This window comes from Abramis brama (assembly GCF_963993115.1).
Source record: "Abramis brama genome assembly, chromosome: 1".
NCBI classification, from domain to species: domain Eukaryota; kingdom Metazoa; phylum Chordata; class Actinopteri; order Cypriniformes; family Leuciscidae; genus Abramis; species Abramis brama.
Window position 1 is genome coordinate 5,520,145 of NC_139963.1, and position 23,951 is coordinate 5,544,095.

Below are 23,951 nucleotides of genomic sequence, written 5' to 3' on the forward strand. Positions count from 1 at the left end.
CGCTATGTTTTTCTGGCGTTAGGCCTACTCATGGCTCTACTTAAACAAACGCTTGACTTCTTGACTTTCTGGGCCCATAACCTGTTCACAGAGTAAACGCAACAACGTGTCTGACTTGCAACACACACACAGCAGCAGCTGTGCTCACTCAAGGTGATTTTTATTAATTAAACAACCAATCACAAATATACACACTCTCATTACTCATCACGTGACATTTCATTCAGCTCAATCAACTCAGACATAAATATCAATCAATAAAGAGAAGAAAAAAAACAAAAGAAAACATAATGCACATTGAGAGCACACGGTTAACACCCAGGAATGAGTGATGCGCTTTCCGCTTTTAAAGTTTTATAAAATAAGTAGCCTAAGATATGGCTTTAATGGTTTAAAAGCATTAGCAAGAATAAAAGCACATCATATAATGTAACGCATGCAGCCAAAGGATGACAGAAAAAAACGGGTGCTGCGTTAATTGCGTTAAATATTTACTTACCTTTTCCCATTTCTACCAGTAACGCTTATTGAACTTCCCGCGTCTACTACCTGCGCAGATATCGACGGCACAACTGGGTTGTAGGTTGCCAGGTTGAGCTCACAAATGGGTTGAAATTTGTATGATGTGTTGATTGTACATTCAGCATGTTGTCGTTATCATGTGATCTACCAGCGTCAGTTGCGTCGCTTCACTGTCATTCACAAACCCTCTCCCGTGGCCTCATGGGAAGGTAAAGTGTCCATCATATGAACATGAATCTCACTGGAAGTAGCAGCTCATCCGGGGACTTTCTGCCAACTCTCGACTACTGTGAATTCATTTCAGACATACTTCTTTTGTCACATAGTGTTTTTCGCCTGCCATATGAACCACAAAACCAGTCGCATGGGTACATTTTTTGAAATTGAGATTTATACATCACCTGGAAGCTGAATAAATAATCTTTCCATTGACGTATTGTTAGGATAGGATGATATTTGGTCGAGATACAACTATTATGAAGATCTGGAATCTGAGGGTGCAAAAAAATCTAAACATTGAGAAAATCTCCTTTAAAGTTGTCCATTTATGTGTGCGATTGTGCTGCATTCACTCACAGAAATACATGTTTTATATATTTACGGTGGGAAATTTACAAAATATCTTCATGGAACATGATCTTTACTTAATATCCTCATGATTTTTGGCATAAAAGAAAAATCGATAATTTTGACCCATACAATGGCTATTGCCACAGATATACCCGTGCGACTCGTGACTGGTTTTGTGACGTTCATTGATTCATTCTGCTGTTTGTAACCAAAATAATATGGCAATAAATACATTATACAGTTTACTCAATTTTTATCATCTTTCAACTTCTAAAAAAAGATAAATAAACTAATAAAACCAAATGGTACACATAAAGTGCAGCACATGCAATGACTGTGGTAACTTTAACGTTTGAAAGGAGTAGGACACTATGATAAAGATATTTCTTTATTCAAACTGATGTTTTCTATCAAAACACTGTCATATATGTAGATATTTATGAGCAATATCACGGTCATAGCCATGCTAAATGGCTGTAGCATTAATTTTGTGTGAAAAGATTGTTTTATCAATAAAATAAAGCAATAATTTCACATTTATTGTCTTTTAATAATTCAAGCACTTTTTTAAGGAAGTTTTCCAGTACTTCAAGCACTTTGTACGAACCCTGAACAATCTTTTAGACATCAGATTATAACATATCTATTGTTTTATACAGCGCTCTTACCATTCTACTAACTCTGCTCCGACTACATCATGAGTGTGATACTTCATCTGGAGTTTAACCTGTGGAGTTGTGCAGCGTCCCTCAAGTTCAGTCTTCAGGATTTCACCGTATCTGGATTTCTTCATCATGCCAAGAACAGCTTTTCCGCCCTGTTATAAAATTGAATTACTAATAATTGTCTGTGTGAGTGCCAGCTCTTGAAGCTCCGCCCCCTGCGCCGGGAGCAGCAGCTCATTTGCATATAAAGGGACAGACACAAAACTCAGCGTTTTTGCTCACCCTCAAAAAGTGACAATTTTAACATGCTATATACAAATATCTGTGGGGTATTTTGAGCTAAAACTTCACACACACACTCTGGGGACATCAGAGACTTTATCACCCCTTTAAAGCGCTGATCGTGAGTCTTGTGGTAAACAAAAATGAAAAGCGGCAATTCCTTATTATTATTCAATATATTGTAATATATTAACACAATATAATATTCTGTGTATTTTCAAATATACTGTTAAACCATTTAATATATTGATCATTCATATATAGGGAAATATATGTTATTTTCATGAGGGACATTTGTGTCCTTACGTGATCTCAGAGTCCGTGAAGAGGAACTCCTTCAGCATCTTTTCTTTGTTGAAGCTCAGACCGGAGCAGCCGGGAATTAGTTTATCCAGGAATTCAAAATTCAAACTAAAAATGCCAAAACTTTACCAAAAAATGTGTATCTGAATGCATCTGAAGAGAAACTGACTTTAGGACCCAGAGGAACAGCTGATTTGCTCCATATAGAGCTATAAGGCCATAGAGTCATGAAATATCATGTTATATTGTTATTTTTCCACAAGAGGTCGGCAAAGACACCTGATGTAAGATATTTAGAGCTGAGTTAAAAGGGTTATGCATGAAATTGTGAGTTATTTTGAATTTAAGTTGAAATAATGTGAGGGATGTGCTTAAATGACTATTTATTTCTTATTTATTGATCAAATCTAGTCATTTAAAGGTAAATAAAATAAAAAAATCTCCAAAAAATATTGCATTAAAAAATATACAAATATTACAAAAATGAAATAAAATAAGCTTTCTGGACAAATCATGGATTAAATCATCTAGCACTGCATCAGATTCACACATTTGTGTTCATTTAACTCAGAAATAGGTTGTATAAAACGGTGTGTAGTATTTTAAGCCTATAATAGCATGTGTATAGTACCATATTAATATATTTACATATTTTTGAACGGTTATTTAACCTAAAAATGAAAATTCTGTCATTATTTACTCAACCTTTTTGAGGAAACAACATGAGGGTAAGATAATTAATGACAGAATTTTTATTTTTGGGTGCAATAACCCTTTAATATACTTGCAAGTTGCAACCCTATTAAAATAACTACTGTTGACAAAGTCATATGCATTTGAACATTATATTTCAGTTTTACTTAAAAGTCGGCATGAAACAGAAGCTGCGAAAGTCTTTTCTTCCCTATTGTGACGTATATTATAGTGAAGCGGCTTCCGGAACAATAACTAATGTGGGCGTGGCTTGATTTTGTCTGTGTGGAATCATTGGATGGTTGTGGTTTACTATTGGTGGATCTCATGTGAGTGACAGGTTGCCCCGCCCTCGAGCCAGAAAACACATCATCAGAGATGTCACTGCAAGAGGAAGTTATTCTGATTAAAGATTACGCGGGACATTAATGAAAAAAAACCGGAATATTCCATAAAAATAAATAAGAATTGTCGAATTTGATTTCATGGTGACTTTAATCATAATGTGGTAGAGACGTTCTTTTGTAGCTTCTTTACAGTTAGTGGAACTTAATGTGGATTGAACAAAATTACAATATTAATTTGTCACAAAAACAGATCATAAGCGATCAGCGCTCGCTTTCTGCTCATGTCTCACTCTTTACAGAGATCATTTATCTGTTTTCACTCATATAGCGGCTGTTTACTCTGTACATGTCCTTGAAAAGTGGTTTGCTCAAAAACTAAATATTTTTTTTAGAAAAACATAAATTAATTACTGAAAAACAATATGGCTTTAGAGCAAAAAGATCAACAGCTTTGGCATTAATTGAACTCATAGAAAAAATAACATCTGCAACTGAGAATAAGCAACACACAGAGGGGGTCTTCATCGACTTAAGCAAAGCATTCGACACCATAAATCACAGTTTGCTATTGTCAAAATCATACAACTATGGCATTAGGGGTCCAGCTCATCAATGGCTCAAAAGTTATCTTAACAATCGACAGCAGTTTGTTCAAATTAATGGTCAAAGATCTGATTTAAAAGATATAATATGTGGAGTTCCACAAGGGTCCGTTTTAGGCCCATTACTATTTCTTTTGTTCATTAATGACCTCTGCGAAGTTTCTAAAGTATTACATTTTTTGATGTTTGCCGATGATACCAACTTTTTTTATTCTGGAAATAATTTGTCAGAAATTACAGAAAATATAAATTCAGAAATGGGAAAAGTTAAGAAGTGGTTTGACAAAAACAAATTATGTTTAAATTGGGAGAAAACAAAATACACGATTTTTGGTAATTGTAAAAAGAATGAAAATGTAAGAATAGCAATTGAAGGAAATGAAATTGAAAGAGTTAATGAGATAAAATTCTTAGGTGTTATTTTGAATGATAAATTGAATTGGAAAGATCACATAGTTTATATTAAGAGTAAAGTTTGTAAAAGTATTGGGGTCTTGTATCAGGTTAAAGATGTTTTAGACTGTTTTTCATTGCATATGTTGTACAATTCCCTAATACTCCCATATTTTGGATACTGCACAGAAGTCTGGGGTAATACATACCCTAGTAACACAAGATCTCTGTTTTTGTTACAGAAAAAAGCATTAAGGATTATCAACAAGACAGGCTACAGAGAACCCACTAATAGTTTATTTGTAAATTCTGGACTTCTAAAATTCAAAGATTTGGTTGACTTGCAGATTTTGATTTTTATGTGGAAAGCTAAGCAGAGAGTTTTGCCTATGGTCTTACAAAATGTATTTACTCTTGTATCAGAGGAAGATGGACATAGACTCTTTTCGCACGTACTACACAAAAACAGATGTGTGTGTCTATTTACGGAGTTAAACTATGGAACACCTTGGACTATGAACTGAAGTGCTGCAAAAGTGTTTGTAAATTTAAGAATTTGTATAAGAAAAAAATACAGGAATGTTACAAGAAAAATGATGACTAACACGCTTAAAATGATGATAATTAAGTGTAGAGATAGGTATTACTGAAAATACTTGGTGTTTGGGGTGAGGATTGGGGTTGATCCATTTATAAAGCAGCTGTTTTTTATTTTTTTTGATGTGCACAAATAAGCGACAGGTACCATAAGATTTTCTTCTTCCTGTTCCTTTTTTTCTTTTATTCGTTCATGCACGTAATGAATGAATGAAGTTATGTATGACTTGTGCAATAAATAAATAAACATGTCATATATCCCTGCTGAAGTGATTTACATCGAAACACAGCTTTGTTCTCAAGAATATCTTCTAAGAAACTCAACTGTTGTAACTCGAGTTCGCATGTTTGTTCCAAACACACACACACACACACACGGCAAAACGTTGCACAACGTTTTTTAAACAGAAACGGTGATGCGTTGAACACACTGTTCTGATGATGTAAGAGTTGCAACTATGGCAGCTGAGAAGGCCATTCTTTGTGTTCTTTGTGAAGAATTTTCGGAGCCGGATGAAGTCGGTATAAATATGTGTTTAATACTACAAAATATGCCTGATGTTACAGTAACTGCACTTGCCGCCCAGAACAAAAGAGAACATCCCAATCGAGTGAAGGGATTGCTGAAACTGAAATGGAAGCACACATCTTACCTAATTCAGACTAAAACACATCTATTTAGCCTCACATACTGACTTTATTTGTAGTTCATACTGTTTTAATACCCTGTATTTTCTTTCTCATTTTTAGGAAAAGCACTTAATTACCATTGTTTATACCAATACACTTGCAATGAAGCTAAACATATAAACAACTACATCATTATGCTGATATCCTATATTTTTTACAATAAAACTTTAGACAAAAATGTCTTCTAATATCCTCAGTTGTTGCGTATACCGAGCTGCATCAAACACATTTGTAAATTTAATACTTTCCTTGAACCCATTGTGCGAGTTCACTTTAATACCACGTGCTTTATGTTGCTGCTGATTGGACTGCAGTTCTGACTCACCCACCAAACAAGAGAAAACGCATCTCAAACCCCGTTGCACACCGGTGCACGCCGTTTCCAGGAAACATGACGTTCAACCCGGAAACCATAGCAAAACGTTGCGCACCGTTTTGAACTTGAACATGCCCCAGCCAAAGAGTATAGAAGTACCAAGAGGCGAAACTCAATAGAACGTTCCATTGCAACAAACTCACCCATGCGCAGAGCTGCAGCTCCGCCATCTTGGACTGAACGCAACACAGCTGTCATAGAATTGAACGATACCGGTTCAAATTCAAAAGCGGTTAAATGAACTAAAAAGTAGTTTCTAGTTTTTAATATCTCTAGAGCAGACATCCCATGTCTCCCGGAAGATCCGGGAGTCTCCCGCATATTGATAGCGGCTCCCTGATGCCCACAAATTAGCTAAAATCACCCGGAATCTAGAGCGAGCGAGCAAGAGCGCGCAGCTCCAAACCGTGTAACGTTAGAGCACACGGCAGGAAGGGTGAGGGAGCGAAATATCAACATATCAACCTAAAATGTGGAACACAACTTGTTCAGATTTTTTGCTTTCATTTTCTTGCAGTTCTAGAGTAAAATATATTTTGTAATATATATATTTTATATAAAATATAAATAATTATATTTTAAATTTGTACATTTTAATAAACTCAAACTTATATAACTTTTTTCTGTTTCACTTTCATAATTTATTTCACTTCAACAATAATCTGACAAATTAAAACAAGACCAACCATAGGTCTAAATTCCAAAGCATTCCTGAATTACAACCATTAAGTTTGGATAGTGATTTTCATGTTTATGCGAAAAAAAGTTAAAGGGTTAATTTAGTGATAACAATGAATTAATAAAGCGGTCATTTGCCAGGTTAGGTGTTCATATATCTCTGAAAGTATGCGATTTAAAAAGCCAATTTCGAGTCTTGACAATTTCGACCAAATACATAACATTAGCAAACTGTTACTGCGGTTATGGGATAGCTTACATTAACGTTACAGCACCTGTTATCGTTGACGTTAGCTCACTTTAAAGTTAATAAAAACCTTTTCTACTTTACCTCTCTGGATCTTTGGGGAATCTATGAAATGCTAGTTGATTGGTTGTACACTGGTAGTTGATGGCAGAACACTGTTTTCTTTGTTTCCAATTATTTCCAGACATAATGTTAATGCTGTACAGTAGTTGTGCTAACGGTAAAGCCGTTGGTTCAGTCCAAAATGGCGGCCGCGCTACCGAAGCGCCACCTAGTGGCTGTTGTCAAAACTGCAACGGAGTTTCGCCTCTTGTTACTTCTATACTCTTTGCCCCAGCTGACTGAGACTCTTCTTCGCTGGTTTTAGGATGAATGAGCGCGTCTGCTGCCCTCTGGCGGACTGTTTTAAAACAACACGCGCACGCACAGATCTGATTGTTCCAATAGTAGAATATCCTAATATATATATATATATATATTATATATAAATATAAAATAATAAACCTGTCACCTCAGCAGGGATGACTCCAGTTCTGTTGCGACTGCGAGATTGTTTGCGCGCGTCCCTTGTTTTAATTTCCCGGAAGTGATGAAGGCGATGATGCGTGTTTACGTCACTGTTGCTTTTTAATAATAAAACTGATGAAAAACAATATCTTTCAAAAAAGTGTACCCCAAAAGGGTGAGTTGTCTAACATTTTCTTTCGATTTATGTTTCAATAATCTTATTATTGAGTTCTTACATTATGATTTTGAACATCTGTTGTTCCATTGGCTGGTGGACGCTTGTGTTGCATCACGGGAAATGGTTCGCCACAAAATAAAACGAAACATTTGTGCTGTTGTTGCTGCTATTAAAAGCTCGACTAACAGCGAAACTTTAATGTAAACACGCGGAAACATGAAGCTTCATCTAGATGCCGTTGACTCGTGTGGAGTGACTTTAGTGTCCCTCACCGTCACTGAGACTCGTGTTTGCTGAAGTGACTCTCCCTCAGACTCGCTGAGGAACTCATACTTACCTGGCAGGGGAGACACCATGATCACGACGGTGGTTCACCCAAGGCGAGACTCAGCCATTGCACTTTCGGCTTTGTTGACCTTTGCGAATTCCCCAAATGTGGGAATCTCGACTGCATAATTTGTGGTAGTGGGGGACTGCGTTCGCGCTATCCCCTGATCACGTGGTTAATGAAAGAGAATAAGAATGCGATAGTTATCTGTATGTGGTGTGTTAATTCTTAATAATACGCCGTTACCATGAAAAACAGAGCGTTGCTATGGAGCAGGATTCTAACCGTAGAGTAGAGACGGAACGGACTATTTTCTTTGGCGAAAGCAATACAATCGTTTTTAAATCAATAAACTTCTTTATAAATCAATATTTTGTGTCAAATTATTGATTTATTTGGTAGGTAGCCATGTAATAAGCGGGATAATTATCCCTTACATAGAATACAATATGATTGGTATTATGATTATTGAGTATTACATTACTGTGTCTCTTATATGGTTAGGTTGTGATAGACTTTTAAGCCATTTGATTGGCCGAGAATCAACAGTTACCATACACTCCGACCGTAGCATACCAATCAGAGACCAGAGATGCAGGGCAGTCTAATTTAGTCAGTATGTGGCCTTCTGATTGGCCGAGAGTCTACCATCACTGTAGACTACCAATCATATTGTAGATCTCAACTGTAGACTACCAATCACAGCTCAGGTGCTGCAAGCGCTGATTCTGAGGCGATTTACATCTATCAGTAACGAGCACAAGCAGCTTTTTTATTTAATTCTTTGTTTCCATCTACCATCGTCAAGAAAATAATTAAACACAAAAGTGAGAAAAGGGTAAGTCAACATCTGTTTAATGTCCACATAAACCTGGCTGGTAAATAGATGACTTCAGAAAGTTACAGTACACACAGTTTGGCTTTCAATGTTGTACCAGATTTCTGAAAACTGGTGACAAATAGCCTACTACTAATATTTATTATTAATGTTTGAAATACTATCACATCGTATTACTACTTCTAGTACTGTGATAATATTTTACAGACTGTAACGATAATTTTACAAAAGGACACGAAAATGCTGAATTCAGAATTACTAATTCAAAAATAATATATAGGCTACTTGATACGCGACAAAGAACATTAAACATATTAACTGATATTTGAAGTTAATCTATTGCCAACTTTTACATGATTCAATAAACCATACTTCAGGATTATTTAAATATAAAGAGATATATACATTACATTAATCATGCTTTAATGACATTCATAATTATTAGAAGTTATTTTAAGTAATGATCAGCACAGGAACTACCCGTAATTATGACTTAGAACAGCAATCCCACTCCATTCCACTGCCCAATCAGCAGCATTATTAGAATCAGTATGTGTCTCTTCCCAGCAGGCACCGGATATGGACTACAACGTTGGTCAGACGCTGGAATTTGGTTGAAAATGAAAGCCGGGTTGACGTCTAAATCCAATGTTTGTTTGACGTCAAGCTCCAACGTTGGGCAGTCGTTGAATTTTGGTTGGAATAAACCAAACAAAAAGGTGAAATGCATGGCCGTACACCGTCCAGCTTCACTTAAAACTAACCAGATTTACTTAATAATAAGTGAAGCTGGTAATGCTGTTTGTGGAGTTGTTTACTCCTCCTCTGCTGAGATCTTTACAGATTTAATGTGCTGCCATGCATGTCACATTTTTTTGCGGTGCTTATTCCAACCAAAATTCAACATCTGACGTCACATTGACGTACTGTGTGCTTGCTGGGCACCAGGGCCTGAAATTAACACCCGACCACACGCCAAATGCGGGTGAATTCTGCAATTGGCGGGTAACACTGTCAATCTACCTGCCACATTGGCGGGTAGCCAATGAGAATCGACCCTTCGCTGGGAGTTTGATTGACAGGCGATCTGGCCAATCATAATCTGCCGAATCCGCCTTTTTTGTCCGACAAAGCAGTCAGGAGAGTTCATTGTGGAGGATTTGAAGTTGAACTTGAAAAGTAGTGTACTGAGTAGGCCTACTGACATCTTTCCGCAGTTAAAACTACATTCCATGTTTATTTGATGCTATAAATTAACTAGAAGGAAGAGATGATCGGTTCACGAGCAGCTTTAACTGAGGCACCACAGCGATCTGTCAAGACACATTACAGAGCCACAAAACGGTATTGTCTAAATTTCTTTAAAAATGACCAACTTTTAACGTTGAGACTTTGTTTAATATCAAAAGTAACCTGGACTGTCTTGTCTGTCAGCATGTTGTCAGTGTCCTCCTCTCTGCTGCGCGATGTGTTTTTCAATGCGTGAGATCATGGTTTGGCGTGAGCGCGGTGTAGCTTGTCGGACATAGCAACAGTAACTAAAGGGGCCGGGTCTTTGCGAAGGTTTTTTTTTTTTTTTGCAACTGTTGTTCTTTGACATTTAAACGAAGTCAGCCATTTCGTTGGATTTTAGCTAAAAAATGTGGCGCCACATTACTGGAGTAAAGAAAGCATCTGTGAAAGCAGCGCAGTTTGAGTGTTTCGGAGCGTAGCCTATATGTGATCGGAGAGTCAGTTGGGAGTTGGGAACCGGTGAGAAAATGTCCGGTAGCCTACCCGGTAACTTTACCAGTAATAACAATATTAATTTAGTTCTGCTTAACGGTTCCTGAACGCTGTAACTAACAGCTGCCCAGCCATCAACACAGCCGCCTGTGATTTGTTTACGAGCTGGTCTATATCTGTATTCTAAGAGTTATTATTACTTGTATGGATCTCATCTCGTTAATAACTTGACAGCACTTAAATGTGTATTCTTACAAGTTAAAGAACAAATGTTTGTGCAATTCCTTTTTTTCACCTTTTATGAGGCCAGAAAAAACTGGCTGGTAAAAAGTCACTGTGGCGGGTGATCAAAAAAAAAGTTAACTTCAGGCCCTGCTGGGCACCCTTAATCAAATTCAACAGATAGTAATCAGAGGTAATTGGAGATGGCAAAAGTACATCGGCAAAACCTGTACAACAGAGTTTTCAAAGATAAAGTGAAACCACAGCACTATGAGTTTGTATACTGGTTTTGTTTTTCATGAGATGTTTTGTACAGTCAAAGGCCTTTGGCATAACTACTACTGTCGGCTGGCCTACAAAGTGACATCATACCTGCATCACTCTATAGCGAAGTATTACATGTGGAAGTCTCTCGAAAACTTTTCGAACATTTTTACTATTACAACTCTCAAGTTATACTAATTGTGAAACGTGTTGATTATAGCATAATATTAAGACCTATAGCATTATATTTAGCAGAGGTGTATAGTCCAGGGGTCAGAAAGTCCTGCCATATGTTTATTCCACCCATGAACTGATTTCATTAATTAGTTCTATCTCCTGGCTGAATATGCAAATCCAGGTGATTGGAACAAAATACTGAGGAGGACTTTTACTTTCTGAACCTGGACTTTACACCTCTGGCCACATGTCAGCCAGCAAAAGAAATACACCAGAACTGAACCTTATCTGAGCCACAAAACCTGTGTTAAATATGGAGTCATTTCAGCCTTAATAAGCCTGATAACAAGCAGAATCACTGAAGGAAAGAAGAGAACAGAAAAAGAGACGAGCAGAAACACAAGAACTACAACTGACTTCAGACACAGCCTTAGATGAAATCCACTGAAGAGAAAAGAAGACATTAAATCTGTGAAGATCTCAGCAGAGGAGGATTATCAACTCCACAAACAGCATTACCAGCTTCACTTATTACTAACCAGACTGACTTTATTTCTGTCAGACGTCTACACAAGATTTTATTGAGAATTAACAGAGGTTTAACTCTAATGTGTTTCATTTGAAGTCACCATAACAGTGATTAGTGTTTCCATTAGTTGGGCTCTTAACTCTTATTATATCTTTTGTCCTTTTATGGCTGCTTTGACAGTGGGTTTGTTAATCACATATGCAGCAGCAAAAGAAGGTAAAGTGAAATGAGATCACTTCTCACTTCAAAAGACTACTTAAAGGTTGTAGAGATGAGCATTCACAGCTGACAACAGACATGTTGAGTGCATGAATGCAGTGATCTCGTCATTGCAACTCGATTTCTGCACTCAATGTAAATAATAGTTCATTTGATTATAACGAGAGTCCAGAACTTACTGATAAACTTGAGCTGTTTGATTGACAGTTCCAGCGATTGTAAAGGGAGCGTTCTTAGATTAATCACAGTTTAAATAACAGATTATTTTCATCCTTCTAAGAGATACAATTTGAAGTTGCCCGTTTAATCACTAGGGTTGATTTACGGACAAATAAACAGCAATAAATGTTTTTGAGACAAAGAACATCTGACAGGTTATGCAGCTTTAAAAAGGTTATACTGTGTTTTTACACAACCTGGCACTGCACAGCATTTTGCAATAAGAACTTCTGTAGACGTCTTCTGTAGAAGTCAATCTGGTTAGTGATAAGTGAAGCTGATAATGCTGTTTGTCAAATAATAAAGACTAGTAAAAAAACTAAAAAGATAAAGTAAACGTAACATAAATACTGAAAAAGTGGAAGTCAGAGAAGTATAGAGGAAAATGGTTATTTACTGAGTATGGTGAATAGATGAGTTTTAAGTTGCGATTTAAAGGTCTGGAGATTAGGGGTGGCATGGAGATCAGGGACGTGGGAACTATATTGTGAGAGGGGGGGCGGGATTCTTGAGGGGGGGGGGGGGGGTTGCTTGGGGTTCAAGGCGACCGTTATTTAGAATGTCACTTTATGGTTTCCATGGTGACGCGTCATTGCTTGTCACGTGACACACCGCAGCAGCAACAGAGCTGAATGAATGATGATCTGCTTTTATTTCATTTTTTCCCTTTTTTATTCAGAATATTCACAAATGTGTTAGCTATGGCATGAAATATCTGATATTCCGATTGTCAAATACATGCAAGTGGAATGATTTGTATTGTTGTATTGTTGTTTAAACACCTTTATAACGATCGCATCGCGTTGAGCTGTATGCGCGATGGGCGGCGCCATGTTAATTTGTGCCGCAGATGCAGGTCAGAGAATCGGATCTGTTGGATTTACAACACGTGAATTCATCCACTTCTCCCGAAATACTTAAAAGTAAGTGGCTGGTGAACTGGGAGAAGAATAGAGTAAACATTAAAGTTACTTACACAATGTGTATCTGATGTGAATAAAACGTGTCAAATTATAATGGAAAGGATTATTATTACCTCTTCCATAGACATCAGTGTGTATTTTACAAACTCTAAATGTATTTTTTTTAGTACTTATGTGAATTTATATGTCTGAAACCTAAAATAAACAGTATGTGGTTGAAAACACTGAAAAGTTATGATATATGACAGCTCTGAGCGCGCCTGTCTCTGGCTAAATTCAACATTTGAATTTAGCAGTTGATCATGTGATGCACTGACCGTTCTAATCACACCAGTGTGAACGTACGTGCGAAAGGCTTAAAAACAAGAAATTTTATGACACAAAATTTTGAAATAGGCTTAAATCAAACACATTTTAATTCAGATTCTGTATTTATTTATGTATATATATATATATATATATATATATATATATATATATATATATATATATATATAAAAAAACAACGGAAAACAAAAACAACGAAACAAACAGCTAGCTGACCCCCAGAGGGGTGGGGAAATGGGGGGAGGGGGGCGGCCGACCCCCCCCGCCCCCCCTGTTCCAACGTCTATGATGGAGATTAGGGGGCAGCAAAATCCCCAGTGTTAAATTAACACTGCTCAGTGTTTATATAATCCACACTCTCAGAGTGTTTTGAGTAACACTGAAGCAGTGTTAAAGTTAATGAGATAATTAAGTGATTAATTAAGTGATGATTGAAGTTCCTCTGAACTAATGCAATTCCTCAGACGGCTAATCCGGTCTTCCGCTTGCATCATTTCAAAAAATAAAGCAAAACATGTAACAGGATTTAAAATCTAAATCGCTCTCTTTCAAATTCTGCCTTTCAGAGAGATTTAGGACATTGGCTCCATATACAGGCCCGTCACACACCCCAGTGCCTCTCCACATGGACCTGACATCCAAGTAAATCTTCCTCTCAAAGCATTCATCGAAGTATTATTATATTGACTGATTATTTCTCCTCCGTTCAGGAAGTCACTAAGAAAACACTACCAAAACAATCGAAGCTCTATTCATCCTCTCATTCCACCGATTTCTCAGATAATCAGAATCTACTTGCAATTCTAAAATTTATTATAAAGGGACACTATCCACTTTAATATCAAGCATAACAAAACGGATCCGTTAATGACCATTCGATGTTCATTGTTGATATACCCACACCCCTCCAACCTAACCAGTCTGTTTCCTTATTTTCAGTTCACAAAGTTCCAAAAAATGATCTCCTGCCGATCCCCTCTTCGTCAACCACATCTCTTTTAAAAACATTGGTTCCAAAACGCTTTCCAAACAGACATCATTTCAAACCTGTGACACAGACAAACTCATCAATTACCCCCTCAGCAATCTAGTTGCTGCTCATGTGTTCATGAATCAATAAATTCCACCTGCTCTCCTAATTTACTTACCCAATTAAAGAAAAGTCCCCCTCCACCCTATATCTCCGTTCAAGTGCATGGGTTTCCTTTCAGGTTCTCCAGTTAAACTTTCATGTCTCACTGTGCAACAGCAGTGCTTTCTCCCCTCATCAAAATACACCTCTCTCACTACCGCAGTAGTGATTTCAGCTACTGGTCTAGCACCCGGTTTCAGAGTAAACTTCATTTCTCACTGTCATAGCAGTGATTTCGGCCACCTCTTTCACGCCAGCGTTCAGAGTAAAATTCTTCTGGTTACTGGTACAATATTTTGATTTCCATTATTTTGGCTACTGGTCTAGCACCAGTTTTCAGGGTAAACTTATTTTCTCATTGATGTCTGTTAAGGAAATTTCTACTATCCTTTTAAAAAACAAATATCAGAATATCTGATCTGTTGCAATAAATTATTATTAAAGGATAAAATCTATTAATAACAAATAACCACTTTCGGTCAGAAAAACATTAGGGAATTATTCTACCTTACGATGCTGAAAACTATATTACCACCTCATCATCATCATCATCATCATCATCATCATCATCATCATCATCATCATCATTGTCGTTTCTGGTTTTATTTGGAACAATTTATGTGTTTTGATAAACACTGTTACAAAGACCACTAACTCACATTAACAGCCAAGTGTCAAACCGCCCAACTAAAGGAAACACTGATCACCATAATGGTGATCAACATGTCAATAAAACAACATCTCAACCTCTGTTAATTCTCTATAAGAACTTAAGTCTAAAGCCACATGACAGAAATAAAGTCAATCTGGTGAGTATACTCTAGTCCAGTGGTTCTCAAACCTGTCCTGGCGTACCCCCAACACTGCACGTTTTCTTTCTCTCCCTAATCAAACACACCTGATTCAACTCATCAGCTCATTATTACATGGGTTAATGAGCTGATGAGTTGAATCAGGTCTGTTTGATTAGGGAGAGAAAGAAAACGTGCAGTGTTGGGGGTACGCCAGGACAGGTTTGAGAACCACTGCTCTAGTCTATATATTCTTTAACCTCTTATTCTTTCAAGGTAAAGGACTTGAGTAAAGCTGTCAGTCGAGTTGTTTAACCCCCCTGAGGTCGGCTATCGCGCCGGCGCGATAGGTTCGTTTTTTTCCTTATCAGTGCAAAAAAGAATCAAAATACTAATATTAATTTTTATGTTATATGCTTGTGTTATACATCAATCGATCCTGTTAAGTGTGTATTATTTTTGTGTATACTCACAATAAAAACAAAGTGTTGTGCTTTTTGCCAAATAAAGAAAAATAAACATGATGTGAGTTCTGCCTTCTCTCTGTCAGTGAAGTCAATTCTGAAACGCGTCCGAAAATGAACCATGACTCAGCGAATACTCAGTCAAACAGGCATACAGACACACAGGCATGAAGCTTGAATTCTCTTCTTTTAATTGAAGTAATTTTTATAAAAAACAAATATTCTCTGTTTATGTAATCTGTATGAAAAGAGCGAGATGTCAGTCGTTCTCATCTCAGCTAATTATTTTTAATGTGACTCCGCCCACGGAGAGCGCGCGCTATTCAAACGCAAATGACTGAGGCAATCCATACAAACTGTGAACGCCCCCATATCAGCTCGAGAAAACACATCAAGCTTATTCAGATCATTGTACTTGTTTACACTGTCTCGCAGCGCTGTGAGGAATAATAATAATGGAAAATGTACCTCAGAAGTGCTGGTATTTCGAGGAGCAAAGGATGGAATACTGTAGTAAGTTTTTTTCATTCTCAAGTGAATCGCGTTTCTGTGTGTGAATGAATGATCCGCTTTTAGCAAACTATTGCTATACTGAGATGAGTAAAAATCGACTGAAATATGTTGTAATAAAATGTATTTGTATAAGCAACGTATTAAACTGCAAATTAACATTTATATTCCTTATAATAAAAACGAAAGACCTATGTTACAGACATATGAAAGACAACATTTCATTGACTAGTTTTGGATAGATTATATATTTTTACTGTAAAATATCTGCCACCTCAAATAAGCAGAGGTGGAAGTAACGAATTACAACTACTCACGTTACTGTAATTAAGTCGTTTTTTTGGGTACTTGTACTTTTTTGAGTATATTTTTAAATCTGTAATTTTACTTGTACTGAAGTACATATTAAACTAAGTAATCTACTTCGCTACTTGTAAAATCACATTTCGTTACTGAGTACAATTTGAATTGATATTCAAATCTTTGAACGGCATTTCGGTAGCCAATAAAAATATTTGATCGTAAACGGACCAATAAAACCCCTGATATTTGGACTGAATTAAAGCTGCCGCAGTCGCAGCAGGTTTTGAAGAGCTTATCATAAGTGAAGGAGGCGAGGAGCTCAGAGTGATTAATGGCTGGACTGAAAGTTTGGAGAAACAACAATCTACATAGTATTGTCAAAATATCTATATTTTGATACATATCAATACTGAAATATCTGTCAATACTCATTTTGGCCAATACACCGATACGATACCAGCTGCGCGTTCTCATTCTCTCATCTCAACGACAGCGAGTTTGACACACCCGCCTCCTCTCAGCGCGGGATTGCAGATAGGCCTATTACGCATAATTTTATTAATACCTGCAAGTTTCTATGGCATATTTTAATGGCAAATGTCACGAGTGCAATATTATAACGCGAGGGCACATTCATGTAATCGCAGAAAACTGGACGCGAGCTCTCAAATGTACGAATGAACTGGACTCGGATATTGAGTGTGCGCTCTCGGACTGTCTCATATCATGTGCAATCGCGAATCTCTCCAAGTGGTTCTCACTGCAGACTCAAATGACGTCCAGCTCCAATCTCTCCATGCTCTTGAATTAAACGTTGTCAAAAGTTATGAAAAATCTAGTCTTTTTTGCAAATTAAATTCAGTTTGAAATCAAGCTTCCTTGTGCTGTGTGTGAGCTATTGCAACAGTGAACGTTACCCTATTGTAAAGACAAATACACTGAGTGAGTAAATATTTAAGTTAGATTATTGTAATGGTTATTGATCAATGTTTAAATATGTAAACAAAAGCCTAAATTAAAATCTCACAGTATAAAGTGGACGTGTCTCTTCAGAAGACTTGAATTAAACTTTTCCATTCAAATAGATTACTGTTACAATGAGTGTTGTGCTTTTCGAAGCTTTAAAATAATGATTGCCTTGACAAAATGGATGGACAAAAATGTAGATATTAAAATATTTAGTATGTGGTAGTTTTCCCGATGGTATTACAAATTATAGGCTAGGCCTACTGAATACCGACATATTTCACGGTGTCATATTGAAGTTAGAAATTCCAGTGTCATGACCACTAATTAATGTCCTTCGACAATAAGGTAAAAACGTGTTAAAAGTAGCTATTTTCTACATAAATCTATGATTTGGTTGAATATTTATTGGTAATACATGAACTATCGCCAGCTAAAAAGTAACTAGTAACTAGTACTCTGAGTAGTTTTTGAGAAGAGTAATTTGTACTTTTACTTAAGTACTTTTTTGACACCAGTACTTTTACTTGTAATTGAGTATTATTTCAGCAATGTAATGGTACTTGTACTTGAGTACAAATTTTCAGTACTCTTTCCACCTCTGCAAATAAGCTTTTGTTTGCCAATTTTTGCTAATATGTTAAATATAGTATGTTTTGACAATGTAGGCTATATTCAAAGTAATGAATCCTTAACTTTGAAATATGTATAATAAAATGTATACTTTAGTTTTTACAAAGAAAGATTACACTTGAATTGTTGTAATTGTAACCTTTTTTTATAAAAAAAATATATATTTACAAGGTAGATGTAAACAAATTTTAAAAGGTAAATATAAGCCTTTTCTTTAAATAATTTTTATTGTGTTTTATTATTGACAAATTTGGGGAGAGGATACATATTCCAAAACGGAAAATACAGTATGAGAATTAACTGCACAATTACTAGACATGTTTTCCTTGGATATTATACAATTTGCAAGCACAATTTGTGGAAAAAATTAAATAAAATTGAGATGCTTCCAACTGTGAACCAATGCTCTTGCATTCTTTCTTGTGGCTATAGGTGACACACCTGAATGAATGGCTCATTAAGTATGCGGGCACCATTGTCTCCTCAGGTGTGAACCACTAAATATGCATGATGTTGTTGGATCGTTGACGCCCTTTGCGCATATTGCCTTTCCAAACAAAAAGTATTTTACAAGATTTAAATCAATGTATTGTGTTATGTGAATGATTAGGCAGGATGATTTTCACATCATTTTGAAGAAAAAACTCTCGGCGACAACTCCATTAGTCAAAAGTCTTATTGACACATATTTAGTATGTGTTTTGTGGCCTTATTTCAGAAACTTTAGTTTTTAGTTTTTTCAATAACCATGCATAACCATTATTCTCTCAAAAATACAAACATGCACATGCACGTTGCTCACATATTATGGTAGTCCTGTTTGTGCTATATAGAGTGAATTTACACCTTTGCCATTAATATGTTTATAAGCAACTGAAAAAAGCACAAATGTCAGGGCATGTCAGAACATCTCAAGGACCCCAAAAACCCCTTAGACCCCAGAGGGTTAATCCTCCTCTGCTGAGATCTTCAGAGATGTAATGTCTTCTTTTATATTCAGTTGATTTCATCTAAGGCTGTGGCTGGAAGTCAGTTGTAGTTCTTGTGTTTCTCTTTCCTTCAGTGTTTATGTTTATTAACAGCAGGTGTTCATAACTAATGTTCAATAGTTTAGGACATTCTTAACATTCTGTCCTGTCAATCATCATTACGAGTGTACTATATAAGCAGCATACACAACGTCATCTCATAGATATATTCTTCCGGCAGCCCTTCTCCTTCCAGTAAATGATCTATATCCTGTTACAGGGCTGCCAGCTCTCACGCATTGAGCGTGAGACTCACGCAATTGACACTTTTCACACGCTCTCACGCCACACATCCATTTTCTCACGCACAGAAAAATTGCGGAGCAAAGAGGTACTTTTAATATTAAACTAATTCTCAGCTCTTAGATTCCGTCAATTTTATTACGAAATTCAGACAAAAATACGTTTGGCGCTTGTAAATGTGACGTGACAGATCGCTGAGCGCCTCAGTTCAAGTGCACGTTGAAGTCAAGTGTTCGATCATCTGTTACTTTTTTATTTAAAGATGCAGTACAACTTACCGAAAGTATACATAATATCGACCAATTAGTGTTTTTCAACCACGGAAAGATGTCAATATAACAGCAGGAGAACAATTATGTCACATAACGTTACATTTAGCTCAGGAAAGCCATTTAATGACCATAGCATGTTAATTGAATAGAAAAAAATAGCTAGAGAGGAGATTTTGCTGAGCACTATATTACATATGTATTATATTTTTACTTATGTCATTAAATAATTGTCATTATAACAAAAACTGCATTATATTTAATTTAATTTGTTATTTTTAACCTTTAATAATACCAGCAGATTGGGCCCTCTATGTTTACAGCATTAGGTGAGATAATTTTTTTTAATTAATTTTAGATTAATTTTTGTCAAGCAATAATAAAAACTGTATCCTACCAGTCATTGTACAATGTAAACATTGTAACATGTTGTCACTAAACTTCATAAAATTCAATTTAGTTACCAAATGTTTTGACAATCACAATTACACTTATTGTGATGCAATATTTGTTTTTACATACCAGCCCCCCCCCCCCCCCCCCCCTCGCCAAAAAAAAAAAAAAAAAAAACTCACTCCAAGCTAAACTCAAAAGTTGGCAGCCCTGCTCTTATGCACAATTCCATCATGGGGGGATTTTAACTCGGAGCTCAAGCCGAGTCTCAGGTTTGAGCTTCCTCCAAGGACAGCATGCCAAGTTAGTTTACCAATTAACCTTTAAGGCTGAATGGGCAGGCAAACTAGTGAATGCATATATGATTATGTTCATGTTGAATAACAGAGTATTGGATTTATTTTATTTATTTTATAAAAAACAACAACAACAACAACAACAACAACAAAAAATAGACTAGAAATAAGGAATTTAAATCATATTTAAACCATGACATGAATGTATGGTTATTTGAAGTACAATACTTGCTCTTGTCGTTACGGTCAACAAACAGTAAGTGTGATGTTTAGAGATAAATTGAAACCTTGTCTATATGATAATGATATGGCTTTTACATTTATGTTATTGATGGTGTCTGTATTTACATATTTCATAATTTAAAAAAAAATCTGGTGAAAAAAACTGAATATTTTTGTTTGTTTGTTTTTTTTGTGAGAAAAAACAACAACAACTGCTTGTGCAATAAAAGTCCTGTGACATGAGAGGCAAAAATGAAACTATCCTGGTTCCACCACTAATTGGGAGTGGGAGTGAGAATGTGTTGATCACTCACAGTGTATAAATATGACCAAATGACTGACATCTGTTCAAGAGTGAAGCCTCATCCTACAGCAGAAGTATCTCAGACACTTGGGATTTTTTCTTATTGAACATGCATCTATACTGGCTTATATTTTGTCTGTTCTCATTGGGTAAGTACATATTGCTTAATGATAACACTTTACAATAAGGATCAATTTGGTAACATTAGTTCATTACAGTAAATGACAACAAATAACAACATTTTACAGGACTTGTTAATCTAGATCAGCTTTTCCCAACCCTGCTCCTGGAGGCACACCAACAACACTGCAAATGTTCGATGTCCCTCGCCATATATTTCTGGTCTTGGATTCTCTACTAATGAGCTGATGAGTTGAAATGTGTGTTTGATTAGGAAGAGTTAAAAAAATGTGTCTTGTTGGTGTGCCTTCGGGAACAGGGTTGGGAAACACTGATCTAGATATGTTAATTTATAGATATTGTTCATTCATGTCTGTTAATAATATAACCAATGCCGATTGGTCATATATAACCATCCCAGTTACTTTGCACAGGTCAAGCTACATGAAATCAAAGGGGAGGGGGGTCGCCTTTTCTGTGTAAATACCAAAATGTATCTAATGTGAGAGAGGTCTATCAATGAACAAACAAGAGGGATGTTTCTTTCAGCATGTATTCAAACTATTAACCCATATGTAAGACTCCACCCCCATATATTGCAAGTCATACAAATATATACATATACAATTTAATGATTTTTCCATGTGCACATATATGCATGTGTGGTAAATTGAAATGTCTAGCACATTCCACTACTGCTTGAAAGCATGAACCGTTCGTGAAATGAAGGAAACCAGTCTTATCTGTAGATGAGCAGAGTTATAAAGTTTGATGATGGTGAAGTAGATTGTTGTAGAGATGGGCAAATGAAGCTTTGGTGAAGCACTGAACCACTTAGAACCACATTGTTTTGAAAATGGGTTCATTACTCGAAGCTTCAGTAAAAGCGACCTCGCCTGGTGAAGTGCCAAGGCTAGATAGTGGACGGGAGGCTTTAAGACGACTGAAATAAATCTCACACACACACACACACACACACACACACACACACACACACACACACACACACACACACACACACACACACACACACACACACACACACACACACACATTTTTTGGACTGAGCCTGTTTCTTTTTTTGCTCACAACCTCTCCACATTTAGAGAAAGTTCGTTTAGATGTTTTTATACAGACTTGAGACAGCTATTATAGTTACAGTTCTTTAACTCTACTTTTAGCCTAATATTTAATAATAATATTTAACAGCCAGCGCACATACCTTAGCGATCAGAATAAAGTTTTCCCACATGTCAGAACGACCTCTCTTCCTAGATGCTTCCATAGTAATGAGAATAAATCAATACGAACAAACAAGCCTAATGCTTGTCACTGTGCATTAAAGTTTTTATGCTTTGAGCACTACAATTCAGACTCGAAACGAGGCGGTGCCAGTTGCAGTGGCAGCACTGACTGGTTTGCTTGTGGCAGTGGCATTCAGAGAATGAAGCAGTTGCTGCTTCGGATGTCATATGTCACGTGATTTTTCCGTACCAAAGCAACCTTCGGAGCAGTGGTTCAAATGGAATTGTAGTTAATGGTTTGAAGCACGTTTCAAAGCTTCAGTGTCAGACTGCCATCACTAGATTGTTGTCCTATAATTGGATGTTTGGTCAGTCGTAAGGTTTCCCACCAAACAACCAAAGGAGTTGATTCAGCAATATAAGCTGTGTCCTTGGTCGTAAACATGTAGAGCTGTCCACAGCCGAGAGCTACGTCATAAAACAATCCTGCTTGAGCAGAAAACAAAAAGGTTTCTCAAACAGGTTTGGGAAGTAGACAACAGACAACGATAAAACAGCTTCAAACAGAACCTAGCACAAACACTACTACTTCCTGTTTTATCCAATACAGAGTGCACTAAGTGTGTCCCCCTAGTGGCTAGGATGAACATAGCAACCAGAATTGCCATGACTGAACCCTGTCACTGCCAGTGACTGCTAAAATTGCTAAAAGCAGTGATGTCTCCTCTCCAGTACCTCACTATTCAGAATTAATATTCCTGTAACTCACCCTTTAAAACCCTTACTCGATGCCTCTTTTTCTGTCCAGCGAGCTTTGGTCTCCCAGTGGACGTAGCATGCATCTATGTTTTTTCTTTCTGTCCAGTGAGCATTTGGTCTCACAGCGGACGAATTGAGAAAATCTCCCGGTCGAGTACTCACAGGAACTGGCCACAGGAACAAGAGACCCCCAGTTCTCAAAGTTAGAGAATAGATTTCTGTCCAGTTGCCAAGGAGAGGGGCCTGAGTGATGTTTTCTCCCCTTTTTCAAAGACCTCCATAACGAGTTGTGTCTTTAATTGGGGAAACCATATACATTGCGTGTCTGCACCTTCGATGTCGACTTGTTCTACTATCATGGGTGCAAGGCACATGGTTATACGATGATGACTCAGGTTAAAGATCTATCCCCTGGGAGCTCATTGTCATTTAAAATAAAGCCTACACTCCCCACCAAGCCATGCAGAACAACATCCACGCTGGTGGGGAAAGCATTTCAGTCAAGCGGGTCAGGATGGTGCTCCGCTGCAAATCATGGTGTTGTTACAGGCATACCAGGCTGAACTACTAAAAGATCTGAGTGTTCAGGACCATTGATGATGAGGAGGCCTTCTCAGAATTCTGTCGGGCCACAGATTTGTCTCTCCAAGGGACTAAGCACACCGCCCATATAATCGGCTGTTCTATGTAAGCTTTGGTCGTCACAACGAGGCATCTGTGGCTGTAACTCACAGGCATCAAAGACAGAGAGAGAGTGTTCCTGTTTGAAGCTATATGCCCCCAAGGCAATTAATCCTTTGTTGTGTATCTTTGGATTATGTTGTGTTGTAAATAAATCCAAACAATCAAATAG

The 23,951-nt window shown here is 37.0% G+C and overlaps 1 protein-coding gene across 1 annotated transcript in view; it reads left to right on the forward strand.

Moving 5' to 3' along the window:
* Window positions 1-753: 753 nt before the first annotated feature.
* Window positions 754-23,951, forward strand: part of LOC311080848 (acetylcholine receptor subunit epsilon-like) — a gene marked incomplete at both ends in the record, with an annotated part of 36,270 nt that continues 13,072 nt past the window's right edge. The window contains one exon of the mRNA XM_084111007.1: window positions 754-811. Within this exon, the coding sequence (XP_083967133.1) occupies window positions 754-811 (58 nt within the window). The remainder of the gene's footprint in view (window positions 812-23,951) is intronic.